The sequence below is a fragment of the Trichosurus vulpecula genome, chromosome 6 (genome assembly GCF_011100635.1).
Source record: "Trichosurus vulpecula isolate mTriVul1 chromosome 6, mTriVul1.pri, whole genome shotgun sequence".
In the NCBI taxonomy this organism is placed as follows: domain Eukaryota; kingdom Metazoa; phylum Chordata; class Mammalia; order Diprotodontia; family Phalangeridae; genus Trichosurus; species Trichosurus vulpecula.
Genome location: NC_050578.1, coordinates 99,746,533 through 99,769,442, shown reverse-complemented (window position 1 = coordinate 99,769,442; position 22,910 = coordinate 99,746,533). Strand labels below are relative to the sequence as shown.

The window sequence follows — 22,910 nt, the reverse complement described above, 5'->3', positions numbered from 1 at the left end:
TACCCATTGGAAAAACAAAAAACCCCAGCTGTATGTAATAGAGATTCAAATCTTCCCTTTCTGTTTTCCTTTGTGTAGGAAAATGTTTGTGTGTGTTGGTGTTTGACAAGTCCATAATAATAAAAAGAATTTTTTTTAAAAAAGAAAGGGGAAAAAATGACAGAATGAGTAGGAGATGTGATTCTGTCTTTTCTGCCTGAGGCGTTTGGAAGGGCTGCACTGCTAACCCTTTCTTTTTTCCCTTTCTTCTGATGCATCTTATTGGTGCTGATCTTGCTGGGTTTTCTTAAAAGAAAGTATTTCCAGAACTCTTTAGCTTGTGTGACTTTAACTTTTTGGCAAAACTAAGAATATTTCATTTTCTGAGTGTGGGGAAAAAACAAGGGAGTTGTTTAGCTTCCGTGAGCTGAGGGCTTTGCCTTAGACACAGACATACTAGCTAGTTGCCTATATGGTGTGATTTTAAGTAAATCTGAAAGTCTTCCCTTCCCTCAAAATGTCCTTCAGTAACTCCTTCTTTTCCTTCTCATTGAAGGCCTCTTATAGAAATGTTCCCTGGATTATATTCATACATATTACATTGTTACATTTATATATTATGATATATAAATATTAACATAATATTCTTTAATAACTTGGTATGAATGAGTTTCCGCAGATGGCTTCTTACATGGAGAGCCTCTCTGGGTCTCAGTTTCTTCACCTGTATAATGGGGTTGGATTAGATACTCGCTAGGGCCTTTCTAAGTCTGTTATGTGCATCTGATGTTACAGGAAAGAAGTGCTTTAGGTACCTGGGAGGTAGAGAGGGAGGTCTCTGAGGTGGACATAGAAAGGGGAAAAGAGGGCTCTAAGCTAAAGGTCAAATTAAGTGTTTCTTGAGGGATGGGCAACTGAGTCTCATGTGGAAAACAGAAGAGTTCATTCATGAAGCACAGCTAGATTTGCATTGCATTGGAGTCAATAGTGAGCAGCTGAGGGAAACCCTTTGAAATGCTTTTCTGTCTTGTATCCTCCAGAGGGTCATTACCAGCGGCCTAAAAAGAAATGTGGAGACAAGTTTTGTTCAGATTCCAGCTCAGACTGCGGCAGCTCTTCTGGGAGTGTGCGGGCCAGCCGGGGCAGCTGGGGCAGCTGGAGCAGCACCAGCAGCTCGGACGGAGACAAAAAAACCGTGCTCCCTGCCCGGCACTTCCTCCCCTCTCGTGAGTAGTGTGACAGCCCCCACCGGCCAGCTCACCTGGCCCTTCCTGTGGGGACTGGGAACAAAAGGCTGATTGCTTCTTGTTGCCCACAGCAGGGGTGAGGGGTGGATCGTGGAATAGGGGATATCTCAGGCAGAGTAGCTGAGTCTCTTTTTACCCTTGGAAAGTTGATAAATAGGGCAGAAGATACGCCCTCCCTAACTCTAAGGATTTGTCTTGATGCTCTGTTCAGATAGGGACTTGATTCACACCCCAATTACCCTCCCCTCTCCCTGCACTCCTCAATTTCTATTCATCCTTTTTAATGATAAAGGATGAATTAATGATGAAGGATGAATGATTTAAGAATGAATTCCTGTTTGTCCTTTTTAACAATACCCATAAACACACAAAAAAGAAAAAAAAAATCTCTTTAGTCAAAAAAAATTTTCTCAGGCACTTTCTTCCCTAGAGTATGTTTACTGGTGCTAACCCCTCATCTTTTAAACAGTTCAACTCTAAGGCTGCTAAGTAATTCAGGGGATAGAGTCAGGAACACCTGAGTTCAAATCCAGCCTCAGACATTTACTAGCTTTATGACCCTGGGCAAGACACTTAACTTCTATCTGCCTTAATTTCCTCATCACTTAACTCTGTAAAAGGAAGATGATAATAGTACTTACCTCCAAGGGTTGTCGTGATGATAAAATAATAACATTTATTTACAAATAAAAATTTGCGAAAGTGGTTGCAAATAGTAGGCACTATGTAAATACTTGTTCCCTTCTTTATCCTCGGGTTTTTTCTCCTCTCAGTGAGCTAAGTAAACATGGAAATGTTAGTTTTCCCTCCAAAGTTACATCCATGAGAGAAATCTTTTTTTTTTAATAAGGCAGAACTTATTTCTCATGGGTCTGTTGACTGATTTCTTTCAAGGCTCTTATGTTTACATGAGTCAGGTAACCTGGATTAAAATTCATACTCTGCCCACTCAGTATCTGTATGACCTGGACAAGTGATTTTTAACCTGTTTTTGCTTTGGTTTCCTCTTCTGTAAATTGATTCATGTGGTATTAGATGTCTCTCGGTTCACTTCCAAACCTAAACCCATCATCCTTTGGTCTCTGCAGCTATAGAGACATATACACAACTGCTTTTTTGAATAATTCATAGGGCCTGGTTAAATGGTGTAGCCAACGACATAAGTCTCTGGGATCTAGGAAATTCTCTAGGACTATGCAGTGGTAGAGAAGGTGTTGGCCTACATTGACTGGTAGAGGGATTTTCCTTAGCAGAAATCCCAGGGCCAGCCCCTATATCTTTTGCTCCTTTAATTTTCTCTGCCTGTCTTATGCACACTTGGAAATCTTAAAAATCCTGTTCCAAGGATATATGATTCATTGGCCCTTCCCGCTCTGTATGGCTGAGGTGGCCACTTAGATGACAGACATGGCCCCTACTGAAGCATCTTCTGCTTGATAGAGACTGCCAGAGTCTTCATTCCATTGCCTTCCATACCAACACAAGCCTTCAGAGCAGAATTTTAGTGGAGGGCTTTAAAAACAACAACAAAAAAAAGACAATCTGTAAATAAACATGTGTCCCTTTGTGTCCCCACGTTCAATGTAGAGGGCTTCTATTTTTTCACTGTCAACGCGACATTCATAGTCCGAGTGTAAACTTAGAATGCTCAAATCAACGGTTCCCCTTATTTTCAGTAATAATAACATCTTCCATGTGAATAATATTTTAATACAGAGCACTTTTCTTATAATACCCCTTTGAGAATGAGGCACAGGTGGTATATTATTATCTCAGTTTTACCGAGGAGAGATCTGAGTCTCAGAGAGGCCATGCCTTGTCCAGGCTAGACTACTAATTGTTAGAGAAAGACTCCATGTCCAGGAATCTAACTGCCTTTCCATGAGAACATAGCAATTGAGAAACTAGCAATAGTCATTGAATATCAATATCAGGTTAAAATAGGAATGAATATTTGGTGTGAGGTTAAAAAGGTATGTGCTTAATACCTATCATATATGCAATTAGAATTTTAAAAAATCTTTTGTGAGTTATCTTATTCAGGTGGAAATATTTTTTTAAAAGAACTCTTTAAAAAAACTCTTAAAAAACCCAATGATCTCCACAACAAATCCCCACATTCACCATTTCCACATAAACATGTCTCATTCTGGATGTTAAATCCATCACTTCTGGCGGGAGGTTAGAGGCTGATTTGTCTTCAGTCTTGTGGTTTGGACTCGGTGGTTTATCATGGCATTTAGCTGTAAAGTCTTTCAGAGTTTTCCTTCTTTATAATGTTGTCATTGTGTAAATTGTTCTATTTCTGCTCACTTTATTCTGTGTCAGGGCATAGATTCCTCCTGGTGTCATCCTTTTTGTCAATGTTCCATCATGGCAAATGCTTTCATTTGTTTAGGCACACTCCATGGGGCCACCTCCTCAGTTGGGGGCTACTACAGAAAGAGATGCTCCAAGTATTTTTGTGCATAAGAATCCTTTTCCTCTTTCTTTGTTCTCAGGTGAAAATGTTTCACAAACCGATTTTCCATCTGAAACCCCCATTACTTTGAATCTGTCCCACAACATCTGCAACCCCAGGTAAGTTACTTTTAATTTTTTTATAATATATACTCTACTTTTTATAGTTTTTCATCAGTTTGGTTCTTCAAAGTTATTTCTTGCCATGGAAAATGGGAGACTTTTTTGGTTTTAAGGACTGAGTCATCCACGTTAATAATTGCTCTTTAGCTTTTAGCATCATTATATTTTATTTTTTTTTCCTGGACTCTGCAGTCCATTCAAACAGGACTTTCCTCTGTTTCTCACACTGCATACCATCTCCCAACTCCTGGGGTGTACTCTGTCTCCTCACCTCCACCAGAGAATCCCTGTCTTTAAGACACAGCTGAGATACCGCCTTCTACAGGGATATTTTTCTGGTCCCCTTGCTAGTTCCCTCCCTCCTGAACTACCCTATATTTAGCCACTTTGTATTATTTTTATACACACACACACACACTCTCTCTCTCTCTCTCTCTCTCTCTCTCTCTACATATATATATATATATATATATATATATACACACATACATACACACATTTTTGTATATGTATACACACACACTCACTTTCTCTTTACATGTGTACAATTCTTTTCCCCTGACAGAATGTAAACTCCTTGAGAGTAGAGATTGTTTCATTCTTTGTATTTTTCTCGTCAAAACCTAGCACAGTGCCTGGCACAGAGCAGACCCTTAGTGATTGTAGACTGATTGATAGGTAATTATCCTGCTGAGTAAATTCCATTATGAGTCTCTTGGTTCTCAGCCTAGTGATTTTTTCCCCCTTAATAGCTAATTAATTCCATAAACATTTGTTAATCACCTGCAGTGTACCAGATAATAGAATAGATAGAAAGATAGAAAGAGCAAAATAAACAATCCCTCCCTTCAGGAAGCTTATGCTTTTACTGGGTGGTGGTTGGGGGCGGGGGGGGGGGGGGGGGAGGGTGGAGATAGAATGCATATAAAGATAAACCTAGTGCAAGGTAAAATGGAGAAGAAGAGAACCATAATTCCTGGAGCTGAGGAAGACTAATCAGGGAAGGTTTTAGGGGAAGAAGTGCTTTGTGCAAATCCATGTAGGCAGATGATGGGATGCAGATTTCAGAAACTGTCTAATAATCTCATTTGGCTAGAATGTCAAATCCACGAATGGAAATATTATGAACGAAGTGTGGAAAGGTAGTTTAAAGCCAGATTTTGGAGGTCTTTAGATTCCAGGCTAAGGAGTTAGCACGTTATTCTATAAAGCAAATGGGAAGTCTCTGCAGACTTATGAGTGGAGGAGTGACATAGTCAGTGTCATTAAGACCTCCATCTTAAGGAGATGATTTTCAAGGATGTGTGAAGAATGGATTGGAAGGAGAAAGGACTAGAATGAAGGAGATGGATAAGGAGGATGTTGTAGTCCAGGAAAGATGTGGTAAAGACCTAGATTAGGATGTTATCAATGTGAGTAGAGAGAACTGAACTAATTTGAGAGATGTAGATTCAAGAAAATGAGAGAAGCAGAAACAAGGCGGCTTGGCACCTGATTGGGTAGATTGGGTTTGAGAGAGATGGGGGGCAAGAGGCAAGGATGACTCTGAGGTTATAAGCTTGCATGATTGGAAGGGTGGTGATGTTCTAACTAGAAAAAAAAAGAAACTTGACAAAAGGTTGGGGGAAAGATAGAGTCTTTTTCTGGGCATGCTGAGTATGAAATGTAATAATTTATATCACTTTAAGGTTTGTGAAGCACTTTAGATAATGGTATCCTCACAACCACCCTAGGTTGTAGGTGGTGTTATTATCCCATTTTATAGGTGAGGAAACTGAGGCAGAGAGGTTTTTTTTTTAAATGAATGACTTGCCAAGCCTCACACACCTAGTCATTGTCTGAGGCAGAATTCCTGATTCCAAATCCAGAAATCTTGCTACCCAACTCTAGTGAAAGGGCAAATTAACATTTGCCTAACAGTGAAATGGTGTGAAATGAAAGGGCAAAATAGAAACATCCCTGCCATGCATGTTGACTTAGAAAACCTCAAATTAACATTATCTATGTTGTATTTTTTTATATTTTATTAAACATTTTTCCAGTTATGCTTTAATCTGGTGGCCCATTGTGTTGCAAGTTTGACACCTGCTCCACCTGTGTAGTTCGGTGCATTGTTTTCCAGTGAGATAGCTCCATTGGAAAATATCTGTGAAAATTTGCAAATCTGTAAGGAACTGGATCCAGCTGACAGGAGGCTAGGCTAGCACGGCACCATTGCTAGAATCTGAATAAAAATTGAAGACTTAACTATTGAGACTAAGAAAATGTGATTGTATAATATCTCTAACAATAGCTAGCATTAACAGAGTGCTTACTGTGTGACAGAAATTGTGCTAAATGCTTTCCAATAATTATATCATTTTATTCTTACAACAGCCTTGGGAGGAAGGGGCTATTATTATCCCCCATTATAGAGATGAGGAAACTGAGGCAAGTAGAAGTTAAGTGACTTGCCCAGGGTCACAAATATCTGAGACTGGATTTGAACCCAGGTCATTCTGAGGTGCTCTAGTCACTGTGGCACCTAACTGTCCCTTCTAGAAACCTAAAAGATTCTCTTGTTTGTTGTTTATTACCTTTTTTTCAGTTGTGTCTGAGTCTTCATGACCCTGTTTGGGGTGTTCTTGTCAAAGATCCTGGTGTGGTTCGCTATTTCCTTCTCCAGCTCACTTTACAGATGAGGAAACTGAGGCAAACATGATTAACTGACTTTCCCAGGGTCACACAGCTAGTAAGCCTCCGAGGCCAGATTTGAAACCGAGGAAGATGAGTCTTCCTGACTCCAGGTTTGGCGCTCTATCCACTGAGCCACCTAAGTGGCCGAAAGAGCCCCACATGTTTATATTTTCTCCATGGATTGAGTTCTGACTTCCCAGAACAAAACAAACCAGTCCTTGTGGTGTCAGAAAGCCTGGTTCTTAGGTGCCTGCTACCCTGTGGAGAAGGGCAGAGGGTACTTTGACACTGCTGAACTTATTAAATTGGATTTGGCTGGTACCCAATGAAACCTGCAGCTGAAGCATCTTTTAATGGAGAAGCAATAACTAAGGGGGAGAGTCACTGCCAACAGCTTAGAGGATTTGAAACTAACAGATAAACTACAGTTATTTCATTTTTCTTAATGTGACCTTCTTTAACTAAGGGGTTTTGTTGTTGTGTAATATGTAGGGGGGCCTCCTCAACTCTTTACACTATAACCCTGTTTCATAGACTTCCCTCTGAAACCTTTTCAGCTCTCAAAAATGAAATCATGCAAAACCTAAAACTTTCTGTTCCAGAATGAAAATCATTTTAGCATTTCTAACCTTTGCCCTTTCAAAATAAGTGGTTTTGATTGCTTTTTTGTGTCATTCTTGAATCTCCATCTCCCTTTCCCCATTGAAGCACCCCCCCCCCCCCCTTGTAACAAAATGCAGTTGCATAGAAATATCAGATAGGTTGACTGCATCCGATAGTCAATCATTAAACATTTAAGTGCCTACCATGTGCTAGGGATACAAAAAAGAGGCAAAAAAACTCTCTGCCCTCAAGCAGCTTACAGTCCAATGGAAGAGACAACAAGCAAACAGACGTGTACAAACAAGCTGCGTACAGGATAAATAAATAAATAATAAAACAAAATCGGTAACCAATAAAAATAAATAAATAATTAAGAGCGGGAAGTTGCTAGAATTAAGAGGGATTGTAGAAGGTGGGGTTTTAGTTGGGACTTAAGGAAGCCAAAGAAGCCGTCAGGTGGCAGTGAGGAGGGAGAGGATTCCGGATGTGGGGGATAGCCAGAGAAAACCCCTGGAGGGGAGAGATGGAGTATCTCAACTTGAACAGCCAGGAGGCCAGTGTCCCTGGATCAGAGTATGTGATGGGGAGTGTAAGGTGTAAGAAGACTGGAAAGGTAAGAGGGGGCTGGCTTTCACTGCCAAACAGAAGATTTTGTATCTGATCCTATAGGGTCCACCGGAATTGATTGATGCTTATAATGTATATATAGTCCCCGTCTTCTCTGGGATCATTATTGTTCCTTCATTTATTCCAAGGTGAGACAGCCTGGAGTGTTCTGGCAGTTATCTGGCACAGTGATCCCTCCTCAGACCCTGACTAGTCCTGTGAGCCTCAGCAGATCACTTGAGCTCTTTTTAGCTTACAGACTTTGTCATCTGTAAAGAGGGGGTGATAAGAGCACCCTGTTCCCACGGTTGTTTTGAGGATCTTGAATGAAGATCATACGTATAAAGTGATTTGCAGACCTAAATAGATGCAGGCTATTATTGTTTGTGTTGTTTATCTCAGGATGTGACAGCTCATAAATGTCTTCCCGTGTTTCTCCACATTCCTCATCTTCATCCTTTGTTACTGCTCAGTAGTATTCCATTCTATTCATGTCCCACAGGTTATTCAGCCATTCCCCCCTTTTTTTTCCCACTTTCTCAGCAGAGACATGAATACCATCCCTCAGTATACAGAGACCCTTTGTCCCAGCTTCCCAGACATGACTTCAGATCCTGATAAAAACAAAGGTGAGTTGCATGATCATCACTCTTCAGGTTTTGCAACAGACAACAGCCGTTGTAGGCTAAGGTAGGTAAGAGAGCGATGTGGGTGGTGGGTGTAGACTGAGATGGAGGCAGATGACTTAGTGCGTGCTCGGGACATGCCCACAATGCTGCAAACACCTGAGTTTAGATTGAAGAGCACAGAAAGGACCCCAGGATACTTTAATGGCAGCATCTAGGAATTGATGGAGTCAGGCAGGGTAACCTAGTGCCCTTTACAAAGTTTCTGTGTGTTGAAAAGGATTCCAATTTCTGCTTGTACCTGCCCTTGCTTGTCAGGCTCATGTTTCTAACAGGAACAGTCTTGCTAAGCTCCCCTCCCCATAGCCTGGCTCTGCGTACAACTAAAGCATTAGTACTTGATGACAGGTGGCATCTAGTGGTACCCACATTGCTTTTTTAGGGGTGGTGCTGAGTTCACCTTCCATTGCTTGATCACTTTGGCCTCTCCAGATCTAAGTCGAAAAGGAAAGAGTGGTTGCAAAGGGAATGGGGTGGACAGTAGCAGGGTTAAGGATAATGTTAGAGGTGTGCTCAGTTCTCTGGACCATCATCCCTCCACATCTCAGCATCAGAGGAGGAGGTGACAGCTGGAATTAATACCTAGACACAGCTCCCTCAGAAGCATAGCAAGAACATTATCCAGCCCCAAGGTGGCCGTGCTAAAATTACTTATAAGCCAAGATAATTGTTCATGATCCTGCAGCCTCCTCATTTAATGCCCTGTCTGTGTGGGCAGGAGAACAGTAGTTCTGCTCATAGGTGATCTTCAGAGAATAGAGCAAGGAGAGGATTATAAGGAGCCTCTAATTCTTTCTAATTTTTCTTCTCCTTGTGTCCCTTTACTTCATTGATCCTTTAAAAATTCCTGTTCCTCTCCCCCTTCCATTTTCGTGGTTTTCTTCTCCCCAGTTCATTTACTGGAGTCGAGTACATAGGTTTTTCCAAGAGTCTCCCCCTGCACAGCCCCACTGAAGGCATCACCTTGGGCAAATCATTTAACCTTTTTGCTGTTCCCTCATCTGTGCTTAAATTTCGATGCTTTAGGGATCTGTCATTTTATCTGTGTTCTGTGCTCCATCCCCTGACATCAGTGGCACCCTCTCTGTAACTTAGTGGCTAATCTTCATATATGGCTGTGGATGCAGCCAGCTTGGTTAGTAACTTCTCCAGATTTATCCAGGCTGGTCCACGGGTAGTTTTCCTACAGTCTAAGGCTCACTTCAAGCCTTTATGGGTGTGGGACCTATCAGAGCTCATCCTAAATGGACAGTGTCATCTTAGAGGCTATCGTCACCTCTGTACGAAGAGGAGTCATTAGAGGAGGACCATGGTGGTGAGATATGCTTTCAGAGGAGGAAGTGCAGAAGGATTTAGAGAAGAGAAAGACCAGTGTGGATTGGGACAGTCAGAAAAGGAATGAGGCAGAAGTGAATAAACCAAGAGGGAGAGAATGCTGGTGTACTCATAGGTCACTGTTTTCTCCTTTAGGTCTTTATCCCCCAGGTGATTTGTGGCCAGGCCAGCCAGTATGTTTAACAAACAGCTTAAACTACAACCTTGAGAACAATATGCCTTGCATGATCCAGGAACCCCCTCCTGTGCAGAACAGGTAAATGTTTTTCATTTACATAATTGTGATAATGTTCATTTTTATGAGTGTTCATTATAGGGTACTCATTTTCTCACATACACACACACACACACACACACACACACACACACACACACACATATGCATGTAATGCAAAATCTTTTATTTATTTATTTGCATCCCTGACCAAAAAAAAATACTATTTATTTGTGAATCAGGTGTGATTTAGACATCTCTCTTCTGTATGACTTTTTAAGAGTGATGTTTGTGGATAGCAAAGACAAAGACTGAAGGGACTAGGACAGTGTGAACTAAAATGCATGGTAACTAGCATCAGTTTCCAAAAGGCTTAAAAGAAAAACAACAGCAACAGACGACTTAAGTATTGAATAATTCATTGTCAAGGAAGACTACTTGATTATAATAATGTCAGTATGGAAGGGATTGGTTTTCCTATAGGAGAACCAGAGAAATTGGCTTGTGCATTTTGTTGAATTACTAGATCCATATGGATAACTTCTAGTTTCCAGTGTTTTATGATTGCATGCAAGTGTTTTTGCTTATGGTGGTTTGCAACATTTATCAAAGTTTGCTTATTTAGAAGGTTCTTTCACTGTCGTGATTTCCCTGAGAGGAATGGCGGCCTGATTCTCTGAAGGAAATCTGGAAACCCAAATAGTATTGGATTTGTTTATGAAGCCAAAGTCCTGGATTGAGTTCCCATATGGAACTAAGTTGGCAACTACAGAATGCAAGCCTAACCTTAAGGCATAGGGTATGTGGATGAATGTTACTGGTCACAGGATTCACCAAGAGAGGCAGAATTAGTCTAAAAAATCCGTTTACCCCCATGGCAAAAACAGCTTAATGTGCCCAGTCAATGATGGTCATCTTTCTTATTGTGACCAGTGTGGTATTATCATGACTCTGGGAAGCCCTTGGATTTGCCCAATCCCATTCAACTAATTGTGTTTCTAATTCTGTGACTTAAGGAACTAAATCTGGCTTTTTAACAATAAGAACTAGTGGAGAAAACAAGATGGAGTCCATTTGTAAGGACTGCTAATGATGTGTTCTGGAGTGGAGTTGTTTAAAGACTTAAGACCTTGGAAAGATAGTCTTTTAACATTTGTTCATGTTTAATGTTCCCATTAAAAATGGTTTCATCTTCCCTTACTTAGTGTCTGGATGTCGTGTTTCTGAAACTAGGTACCTTCTCTTTTGTCACAGTTTCATTGACTGGAATACAACTTGTGAAGGCCAGTTTCCCAATGTGTATTGCCCGCTAGAAGTGAATGATTACACCGGCTTTCCAGAAGGTAAAAACTGTGGAACTAATATAGGGAAGTTGACCAGGAGATGTTTAGGGTTTAGAGAAAGGATTCTTAGTCTTTTTTTATGTCAAGGATCTCTTTGGTAGTTTAGTGAAGCCTGAACCCTTTTTTTAGAATAATTTTTTTTTAATTCACAAAATAAAACATATAGGATTACAAAGGAAACCAAAAGTTAGTGAATATAAAGATATATTTTTTCCCCATCCAAATTCATTGATCTCCTGAAGTCTATCTACAAATCCCTAAGTGGGTCCATGGACCCCATGGTAAGAACTCTTGGTACAGAAGCATTTATCTTCAGGTGACTGTCCCTCACAACAGTTTGTAAACATGAAGAATGGTGCTGAGATATTCAGTAGTGCACCTTGGGGATTAACCAGATCATGTAATACTATCATGAGTCTATGTGGTCTTCAAAAATTGAGACAAAATTACCCCACCCACCTACCCCAAAAGACAAACAGACTTTGGGTGCTTAGATTACCGCTGAATTCTCTGTATAGCCTACAATGCTCTTCTTCCCAAGCTGAAATGCAGAGAGCGAGTGTCTACTACTTAGGGCAGTGATGATACAGAAGTAAATAACACAATATTTGGACCCAGAAAACTTGGGCTCGAATTCCACTTCTGTCTCTTACTGGCTGTGTAATCTTGGGAAAAATCATTTAATCTCTCTGAATCTCAGTTTTCTCATCTGTAAATTGCAAGTGATAATTTGTTGTCATTCAGTCTTCATTTGTGTCCAACTCTTCATGACCCCATGGACCATGCTGTCGTCCATGGGGTTTTCTTGGCAAAAATACTGGAGTGGTTTGCTATTTCTTCCTCCATTGGATTAAGACAAACTGTGCCTGAGGCCAGATTTGAACTCAGGCCTTCCTGACTCCAGGCCTAGCACTCTATCCATTGAACCACCTAGCTGCCAGAACGTTCTTACCCTGAATATACCAATTATTCTTACTGTCCGTGGGCCCCAGCGGTTAACATTAGTGCATCAACATCTTTCTCCTCCTAGGTGGCAAACAGTGTTATTCCAAAGCCCAAGAGCGGTCGTATGCTCATGATACTCTGCTCATTTGCTATGCCTGGTTTAAAAAAAAAAAAACACCTAAATGCTTATTTAGAACGGAAGTTTCATGGTTACATCTGTTCTCCATGAAGTATTTTCTATGCTTGTTCTAAGTAACTGGTTATAGAGTAATCATGGCAGTCTCTTTCTTTCCAGAGAGCAGTAATGATATAACGTCTTATGTTAAACAGGGTTTTATCCAATAGAATGGAAGCTCCTTGAGGGCAGACAGGAAATGCTTCTGTTTTTACCTTTGTATCCTCAATACCTACCATGCAATTGGTGTTTAGTAAATGTTTAACTCAGTTGTTTTGAATTGATTTCCTTTTTTGAAAAGCTGCTCCCTTTTTTTCCTTTCTTCATAGAAAACATGAATTACCACAATGGCTTCCCCTGTCCTACAGAAGTTCCCAGCACAGCTTTTATCAGTCATAGCTCCCAGTCATCTTGGAGTACCCCACCCAATGTGCCTCCTGCCTGGGAACCTGCCAGCTATGTCAGCCCTTCTGTCAGTGATCCTGAGTTTACAGTGAGTTCTAATTATTTTTAACTTTTTTTAAAAATATTTTTATTTTGTTAAATGTTTCCCAATGACATGTAAAATTTTTTAATAATAATTTTTAAAAATTTCGAGTTCCAGATTTTCTTCCTCCCTCTCATTCTTCTCCCCTCCTTGAGAAGGCAAGCAATTTGATATCAGTTATACACATGAAATCATGCAAAACATTCCCATATTAGCCATGTTGCAAAAGAAAACACTGACCAAAAAAACAGAAGAAAAATGAAGTAAAAAAAAAAAAGCATGCGTCAGTCTGCATTCAGAGTTTGTCAGGTTTCTCTTTGGAGGTCGACACGCATTTTTCTTCACATATCCTTTGGAATTGTCTCGTATCATTGTCTTGATCAGAGTAGCTGAGTCTTTACGATATTGCTGTTATTACATGCAATGTTGTCCCAGTTCTCCTCGCTTTATTTTGTATCAGTTCGGGTTTTTCTGAAACCATTCCACTCATCATTTCTTGTAGTATGATATTATTCCATTGTAATCACAGACCACAACTTGTCCAGCCATTCCTCAATTGGTGGGCACCCTGCCCATTTCCATTTCTTTGCCTCCACAGAAGAGCTGCTATAAATGCTTTTGTACAAGTAGGTCCTTTTCCTTTTTCTTTGACCTCTTTGGGGTACAGACCTAGTAGTTGTATTGCTGGATCAAAGGGTATAATTTTTTTTTTCATATAATTCTATATGCTGTTCTCATATCCATTTGGTCAGCATCCTTAACTTGTGCACTGTTCATCTTTTGTCCATTATTGATTCTGTTGGTTAGGTGCTCCAGTGACATAGATCCCTTTGAGAAATTAGCAGATGGTCCTCAAGAATTGCTATGACCAAAAACCCCTTATCCTCCCACGGCCAGTCTGGTGTTGAGACTTCTTTACCCACATCATTGGACTCCTACTCAAATTGAAGCCTTCTTATTTAATAACACCTGCTAGATCCCTCAGGAACGCCCAGTCCTCTCCATTCCAGGATGAGGAATCAGGGTAGGAGAGGCACTGTCGTGTTCTGGAGTGAGTGTGTGTACTAGCTTTGGAGTGAGAGGACCTGGGTATGAATTTCACCTCTGCTGATTGCTACGTTTTGTGACATCGATCAAGTCACTTTGTTGTAGCCCTCATTTTCCTCATGTACAAAATAGATTATGCTACAAGGTAATCCCTTAAATCCATTCTGTACCATTGGTCGAAGTGTTTGGGTTCCCCCAGTTGGTGGGCACCATCTTAGCTTTCAGTTCTTTGTTACTATAAAGAAGAGCAGCTCTAATTATTTTTATACATGTGGGTTGTTTTCTTCTTTTTAAATCTCTTTGAGCTGTAGTTCTAGCAATAATATTGCTGAGTCAAAATAGTATGCCCAATTTAGTAATGGTGTTTAGTAATATTATTTATAGTATTTAGTTTTTTTCATATTTTTATTATTTAATATTTTTAGTTTTCAAAATTGATTTCCACAAGATTTTGAGTTACAAATTTTCTCCCCATTTCTACCCTTCTCTCCACCCCAAGATGGCATATATTCTTTATTTTTCTTTTTTTCCTTTTTTTTTTGAGGGGGGAAGGCAGGGCATTGGGGTTAAGAGACTTGCCCAAAGTCATACAACTAGTAAGTGTTTCAAGTGTCTGAGGCCGCATTTGAACTCAGGTCCTCCTGACTCCAGGGCCGGTGCTGTACTCACTGCGCCACCTAGCTGCCCCAAGATAGCATGTATTCTGATTGCCCCTTTCCCCAGTCTGCCTGCCCTTCTGTCATCCCACTCCCCTCTCTTATCCCCTTTCCCTTTACTTTCTTGTAGGGCAAGATAGATTTCTACATGCCATTGCCTGTATATCTTATTTCCTAGTTGCATGTAAAAACTTTTTTTTTGAACATCTGCTTTTAAAACTTTGAGTTCCAAATTCTCTCCCTTCTTCCCTCCCCATCCCCACTCCTTGAGAAGGCAAGCAATTCAACATAGGCCACACATGTATGCAAAACATTTCCATAATAGTCATGTTGTGAAAGACTAGCTATATTTCCCTCCATTCTATCCTGTCCCCCTTTATTCAGTTTTCTTCCTTTTCAAAAGTGTTTGCTTTTGATTACCTCCTCCCCCAATCTGCCCTCCCTTCTATCATCCCCCTCTCCTATCCTCTTCCCCCCTACTTTCTTGTGGGGTTTGATACCCAATTGAATGTGTGTATTATTCCCTCCTTAAGTCAAGTCTGATGAGAGCAAGATTCACTCATTCCCCCTCACCTACCTCCTCTTCCCTTCCAATAGAACTGCTTTTTCTTGCCACTTTTATGTGAGATAATTTACCCCATTCTATCTCTCCCTTTCTCCTCCCAATATAGTCCTGTCTCACCACTTAATTTTTTTTTACATATTATCCCTTCATATTCAACACACCCTGTACCCTCTGTCTATACATATGTATATTCCCTTCAACTACCCTAATACTGAGAAAGGTTTCATGAGTTACAAATATCATCTTTCTATGTAGGAATGTAAACAAAACAGTTCAACTTTAGTAAGTCCCTTATGATTTCTCTTTCCTGTTTACCTTTTCATGTTTCTCTTGATTCTTATATTTGAAAGTCAGATTTTCTACTCAGCTCTGGTCTTTTCATCGAGAAAGCTTGAAAGTCCTCTATTTTATTGAAAGTCCATATTTTGCCCTGGAGTATTATACTCAGTTTTGCTGGGTAGATGATTCTTGGTTTGGATCCTAGCTCCTTTGACCACTGCAGTATCATATTCTGAGCCCTTCGATCCCTTAATGTAGAAGCTGCTAGATCTTGTGTTACTCTGATTGTGTTTCCACAATATTCAAATTGTTTCTTTCTGGCTGCTTGTAATATTTTCTCCTTGACCTGGAAACTCTGGAATTTGGCTACAATATTCCTAGGAGTTTTCTTTTTGGGATCTTTTTCAGGAGGCAATGGGTGAATTCTATCAATTTCTATTTTACCCTCTGGTTCTACAATCTCAGGGCAGTTTTCCTTGATAATTTCTTGAAAGTTGATGTCTAGAGTCTTTTTTTGATCATGGCTTTCTTGTAGTCCAGCAATTTTTAAATTACCTCTCCTGGATCTATTCTCCAGTTAAGTGGTTTTTCCAATGAGATATTTCACATTGTCTTCCATTTTTTCATTCTTTTGGTTCTGTTTTATAATTTCTTGATTTCTCATAAAGTCACTAGCTTCCACTTGCTCCAGTCTGATTTTTAAGGTGGTATTTTGTTCAGTGGTCTTTTGGACCTCCTTTTCCATTTGGCTAATTCTGCCTTTCAAGGCATTCTTCTCCTCATTGGCTTTTTGGAGCTCTTTTGCCATTTGAGTTAGTCTATTTTTTAAGGTGTTATTTTCTTCAGCATTTTTGGGTCTCCTTAAGCAAGTCATTGACTTGTTTTTCATGGTTTTCTCCCATCCTTCTCATTTCTCTTCCCAATTTTTCCTCTACTTCTCTTATTTGCTTTTCCAAATCCTTTTTGAGCTCTTCCATGGCCTGAGACCAATCCATATTTTTCTTGGAGGCTTTTGATGTAAGTTCTTTGACTTTGTTGACCTCTTCTGGCCATATGTTTTGATCTTCTCTGTCACCAAAAAAAGATTCTGTAGTCTGAGTCTGAGTCCGTTTACCCTTCCCCATGTTCCCAGCCAACTACTTCACCCTTGAGCTTTTGGTCAGGTAATGACTGCCTTCAGAGTAGAGAGTTCATTGTCCCAAGCTTCAGGGGCCTTGCACTGCTGTTTTCAGAGCTACTTCTAAGCCAACACAATCTGTGCCACACCACTGCTTCTCCTCCCCCAAGAACTGCCAACCAGGACCACAACCTAGATCCAAGCAGAGCAAAGCAAGAGAGCCCTGCCTCTGCGCCAGCAAAGCTCTGCCTGCATTCCCGCTCTGGTCCTCCACTTGATTCCTCCCACTGGGGGTGGGCCAAGGACTCTGGAAGCAGCCGCAGCTGGAGCTTTGGAAGCAGCCACCAGAGCTTCCTGCTGCTGCTCTGCCACCTCTGCTGCCCCTGGGGCTGGACCTGCACTTCTCTCCCCCAGATCCAGCAGTTTTCCCACTGACCTGCTCTATGGTCTTGCGGTTTGTGGATTGAGAAGTCTGGTAACTGCTACAACTCAGTGATTCTTGGCCCTGAGGGCCTGCTCTAGCGATCTCCTCCACCCTGGTCTGTCCTGGCACGGCCCACGCTGGGCTGCACTTGGCTCCCAGCACAGTGCAATAGACCCTTTCCAGTGACCATCCAGGCCATCCTGGGCTGGAGATCTGCTTCCCTGTCTTATTTTGTGGGTTTTGTAGCTCTAGAATTTGTTCAGAGCCATTTTTTACAGGCGTTTGGAGGGATTTGGTGGAGAGCTTGAGCGAGTCCCTGTTTTCCAGCTGCCATCTTGGCTCTGTCCCATTTATAGAATTTAGTAATAGTAATAGTAATTTTGGGGCATATTTTCCAGTTGTTTTTCAGAATGTCTGTACCAGTTCACAGTTATACCAGCAGCACATTAATGTCTTTGCTATCCCACAACCCATCCACCATTTGTCATTTTTCTTTTCTTTGGGGAGGAGAGGGGCAGCCTAATGGGTGTAAGCAACCTTAGAATTGCTTTAATTTACTTTTATCTAATTATAAATAATTAGAAGAATTTTTTCAAATGGCCATTACCTTAGAAATGACCATTTATGAACTGAGCTCTTATTCTTATACATTTGAATCTTTTATTTCTGCTCAATGAGTAAGTACTAACTGCATGCCAGGCAGTGTTCTCATTGTTGGGGCTACCCCCCAAAAAAGACATGAGGTATTTGCATACTGTTAGGGGAGACATTTCAATAGCTAGGTACATATAATATATATATATATATAGAGTAAATGGAAAACTACCCAAAGTCATCTCAGAGGAAAGACAGTAGCAGCTAGAGATACCAGGAAAAAAAAAAAAGGTCTCTAGCAGGAAGTAAGATTTGAGCTGAATTTTGAAAAAAGCCAGGGAGAGTCAAATGGTGAGAGAGACATAGTGTTCCAGCATGTTGGACAACCAGAGCAAAAATACAGAGATAGGAGATAAGGAGTGCTGTGTTTGAAAAACAGGAGGGAAGTCAGGTATCACAACACTAAAAATGTAGGGAGAAAACAGGCTATAAAGAGCTTTAAATGCCAAAGTTATATTTGATGGCCAAGGTCATAGGGAGCCCTTGGAGCTCATTGAACAGAGGGGAGGGACATAATCAGACCCTTGCTTTAGAAAAATCATCTTTGGAGCTGAGTGGAAGGTGGATTGGAGTAGGGAAAGACTTGGGGTGGACAGACAGTTTAGAAGGCTATCGTGGTAGTCTAGGTGGGAGGGGTGATGAGGACCTGAACTAAAGCTGTGAAAAGAGAGAAGGGGATGTATGTGAAGACTGTGAGTGTAGAAATAAGTTTTGGTAGCAGATTGTATGTGGGGGATGAGAGAGAGAGAGAGAGAGAGAGAGAGAGAGAGAGAGAGAGAGAGAGAGAGAGAGGAGAGGAGAGGGAGGGAGGAGAGGAGAGGAGGAGGGAAGGAAGGAAGGAAGGAAGGAAGGAAGGAAGGAAGGAAGGAAGGAAGGAAAGGAAGGAAAGGAAAGGAAGGAAGGAAGGAAGGAAGGAAGGAAGGAAGGAAGGAAGGAAGGAAGGAGGAGAGAGTTGAGGATAACAATGAGATTGCCAGTCTGGGTGACTGTGGGAAAGATGGTGACGCTCTTAATGATAATAGGGAAGTTGAGAAGGAGGGTTTAGAAGAATGAGTTTTGTTTTTGGACATGTTGAGTTTGAAATGGGAAATTCTTTTTGAATGTCCAAGAGATAGTTGGTGTTGAGGGGGATTGGAACACAAGAGATAAACTAGTATATAGATCTGAGAGTAAAGTTTATCATTTAACTCATGGAAGCTGATGAGGTCATCAGGAGAGATACTATAGAGACACAGTGTCACAGAACAGAGACTTGAGCAATTCCCAAGGTTACTGCTGGATGGGCTGTGAGATAGTCTACATTTACTTCCTGAGTACCCTTAGTTTAATCATTCCCCTCTGGGGGTACCTTCTCCCCCCTGCCCCCAATCTTTCAGGTCCCTTTTATGTGTATATTGTATTCTCCTATTAGGATATAATGAGAGAAAATGCCTAGAGGACAAGAAATGTCTTTTTTCTTGTATTTGTATTACCAGTTTTTAGTAGACAGTAAATACTTATTGCCTGCTATGTCTCTGCTACAACAACTAGAAAGAATGGGAGGGGCTAACTAGAATAAGAAGTAGGACCATTGGGACCTCATTTGAAGGATATTTGTCCACATTCATAGAGACCTTTTCAGTCCTTGTAAATAAAGACCCAAATTGTCAGCTGATTAAGTTAAACCACTGGTTTCAAAGCTATTTATTCTTGGCTCTTTCTCCCATTCAGAAGGCTCTTTAAAGCCTTCCGTATTTAAGAGAAAGAAAAGAAAAGTTAATCCCTTTGGGCCAATAACCTACCTTTCTACTGCCCTGGGAAGAATAAAGGTATACCAGGAGAGCCAGGCAAGCAACATTCCCTGGAAGATGACATCCTTTGTCAATATAAAGGGACTATTATGTTTAATCAGTTTGTCTAGAATTGGGTTTCATCCTGTCCATGAGACTTGAGTAGGTATTGTTATTGTTTTTAAGTATGCTGGCTCTTCAGTAATGGTTTTTGTCTTCAATTCCAGCCCTACCTCTCAAACACCAGAAGCTTATCCCCAATGTCTGGACTTTTTGGTTCCATCTGGGCCCCACAAAATGATGTGTACGAAAGCTGCTGTTCTGTCAATCCCACCACCCAGCATTCCACTCACATGGAAAATCCAGCAGTGATGTGTAAACAGGAATATTACCCAAGGTTTAACCCTTTCCGTGCCTATATGAACCTGGATATATGGACTACCACAGCAAACAGGAACACAAACTTCCCGCTTTCTAGGGACTCAGGTTACTGTGGGAATGTGTGAATGGGATTTGGTTTTAAACAATGTGAATAAAGATGCTTGTGTTTTGATTTCTAGAGTAAGCTGGTTGTTGAGATAGATGGCAGCGTTGGTGGATATTTTGGCACTTTTATATGGAAAATAAATTTTTTTAATGAAGCTTGAATGTTCCGTTTTTTAAAAAAGAAAAAAAAAACCTTTTTTTTTGTAAATGAGCAAGAGAAAGTATCTGAATATTCTAACTGTAGAAACGTGCCAGGCATCCCGAAACATTATAAAAGAATACATAGATAATTCTAAGAAGGTGAGAATCAAGAAGCTCTGGATTTGGCCTCAAGCACCACCCCTATGTTGGGGGATACAATTCCAAGGGCAGGAATGCCTGGTCTGAGAAACCCTGAGTCAGCATTCCTATGGAGAAGCAGGGGCTAGAATTACCCTCTGCAGTGCTGAATTCTCCACCTCTCCAGGAATTGTCAGTATGAAGGATCAAAAGCTGAAAAGGCCCATACAAGTAAGTATTTCTTTTGCAACTTAACTCTATTAACCCCATGTTGAATTACTTGAGGTGGATGCAAGGCTGGTGCCTAGTTTGTGTGTTATATGGAGTGTTAATTGTAAGAGTACCTCTTAGGTAAGGTGCATTTGTGCAGAAATGCCCCCCTTTTATTTCAAGTAAGCAGAGGAGTAGAAAAATGTGCCCTGCCTTGAGAGATATCCCTTTGCAGATGGGCAGGATAATCCTGCCTCCGTGCCAATTGGCTCCCATTCTCTGCCTGTTGGCAGTTTTGCTGTGTCCATGTTAAAGGTGTTTTTGTAAACTTCTTGAAGGATTTTCAAACTTTTAATAAAATAGTTTGGTATTTTCACATTTGGTATCGTCTTTTCTTTATTGGGAGGTCATGGCAAAGGGAATGGAGAGTGTGTGGAGGGGGTAGGGAGAGTTGTTCAGGATTTTCGCTCCTTTAGGTGGTTGGGGTGGCTCCATGGCAGGGACAGATTAGCTGTGGCCAACATGAGAAAAGTTATGATATTGTTTCCTCCAGGACCATGGTGTAAGGACAATTGTCTGGAAAATCTCTGGCTTCAGATGCATCCCTGGTTTGGGTGAGAGAGGTTTTTTGTTTCCCCAGAAATGTTTTGTTTTTGTTTTCCAAGAAAAAATGAAGCATTTCATAGAAAAATTTAGTTATATGAATTTTAAAACTCTTTGCAGCATCTTCAGTAACACATCAAATAACGGAGCCCCTGTGCATAGATCTTCTTCTTCAGAATAAGAGCCCTTATGACCTCCTCTCTGTGTGTATGGATGAAGACTTGTCTATACCAATATGAATTTTTGCTGTATTTTAACTTGTACTTCATTGGATAATGTTTTCAAACGAATAATGTGTTTTCCTCACACTCACTCATATTTATCAAAGATTAACTAAGAAATTAGAACATACAGATCATCAAAATACTTGTGTAAAATTCATCATTTTCAGAAGCTTTCCAAAAACTAGGAAGACCGTTCCTCCTTGACAGAAGTATTATTTCTGACTCCTAGGCTAAATTGTTGACACAGAGACTGTGGGGACCCAGTTTGTGCTTGGGCAGCCAGCTGCTGTCTTTTATTGGGTTCTGGTCTTCAAGTGGGTCACACCATCACATCATTGGTGATAGGGTGTTGGCCTGGCAGATTTAATAGATTGTAGGATCTCGGTTGTAGGTCTTGATCTTCAGTCTGGTCTTAGGCTGAAGGGGGAGATGCTGTGATAAGAGCAGTAGTAACAATAAGAACTAACATTTATATATAAGGTTTTTTTGTATAATATTTGAAAAATGCTTTTACATGTTTTATCTTACTTGACCCTCACAGCAACCCTGTGAGATAGCTATTGTTGTTACGAATTCCCATTTTACAGATGGGGAAACTGAGGCTGACAGGTGAAGAGACTTGCCCAGGGCCTTACAGCCATTAAGCAAGGTCTTCCTGACTCAAGTCTAGGACTCTACCTACTGTATCACTTGGCTTCCTCTGTCAGTGCAGTATTGTATTTGAGGTCAAGAGAATGTAGATTCTTATCCTTTTCTCTACTCTTATGCTCTGCAGTTTACTTAATTGATTCATTTCACACACACACACACACACACACACACACACACACACACACACACAGCATCTATCATGAGCTGTTCTTTCTAGGTACTGTAAAAAATATAAAAGGTATATTAAAATGTGCTTCTGCCATTTGGATTCATGAAGTCTCCTGCCCTAAACCTTAGGACTCCCCACTTTTTTTCGTTTTTATATATATACATATATATGGTAAATTGAGTGAATTGCTTGTATAGTACTTTGTGGGGTCTAAGGTTGTAAAATTTTTTTACAGAAGACAGATTTGGTGGCAGGTGGAGGCCTTATCCAAAATAAGATTTTCATCTTAAGCCTGAGAAAGTCAACATATGACAACATCCTCAAAGTGTTGGAATGTTTATAAACCTAGCTCAACTTTTCCTGTTTCCTGCTTTAAGCAAATAATTTTTTTAAAGGACTGTTCTTTGTTTCATTGCTGGGCAACTTGCCTTCCTTCCAAGAGACTCACTCGGTGTTCTTGGAAAGGCTTGCCCCTATTGGTGATGAGAGTTGCTTGGGGCTTGGATTGGGTAGACCTTGAAATGGTAAAATCCAAATATCCAACTTTTACCTATTCACAGAGTTTAGGGTCATGTTTTTTTTGGACTTGAAAACTAGGTCAAATGAAGCTCGTAATTAATTACATCCATTTCACAATCCAGGTCAACAAGGTTTGTGCCATGTGTTTCTTAGGCTGCTTTTGCCAGGAGAATATGCCATCTGATGGAAAGTAACTAAAACAGTGGTACCATGGAATTTAAGTTTTAGGTATTCGGTTTTTTTTTTTTCTTTTCCCACATTAAGCTGTTTTTTTTTCATGTTTCATAATTTTGTGACAGATTTTTGGTCAAGTTGTTTCCATTTAAAAATTGCTGATTTTAAAAACGAGTCCCTTAAAACTGCCATGAAATGAATGGCC

General features: G+C 40.5%; 1 protein-coding gene across 1 annotated transcript in view; it reads left to right on the top strand.

Moving 5' to 3' along the window:
* TMEM131L (transmembrane 131 like) overlaps positions 1 to 20,739 on the top strand; it is a 172,749-nt gene extending 152,010 nt beyond the window's left edge. Inside the window, exons 29-35 of the mRNA XM_036763393.1 lie at positions 1,020 to 1,205; positions 3,728 to 3,806; positions 8,238 to 8,323; positions 9,851 to 9,971; positions 11,184 to 11,272; positions 12,722 to 12,885; positions 19,618 to 20,739. Of these exons, the coding sequence (XP_036619288.1) occupies positions 1,020 to 1,205; positions 3,728 to 3,806; positions 8,238 to 8,323; positions 9,851 to 9,971; positions 11,184 to 11,272; positions 12,722 to 12,885; positions 19,618 to 19,896 (1,004 nt within the window). The 3' untranslated portion in view covers positions 19,897 to 20,739. The remainder of the gene's footprint in view (positions 1 to 1,019; positions 1,206 to 3,727; positions 3,807 to 8,237; positions 8,324 to 9,850; positions 9,972 to 11,183; positions 11,273 to 12,721; positions 12,886 to 19,617) is intronic.
* Positions 20,740 to 22,910: the final 2,171 nt, after the last annotated feature.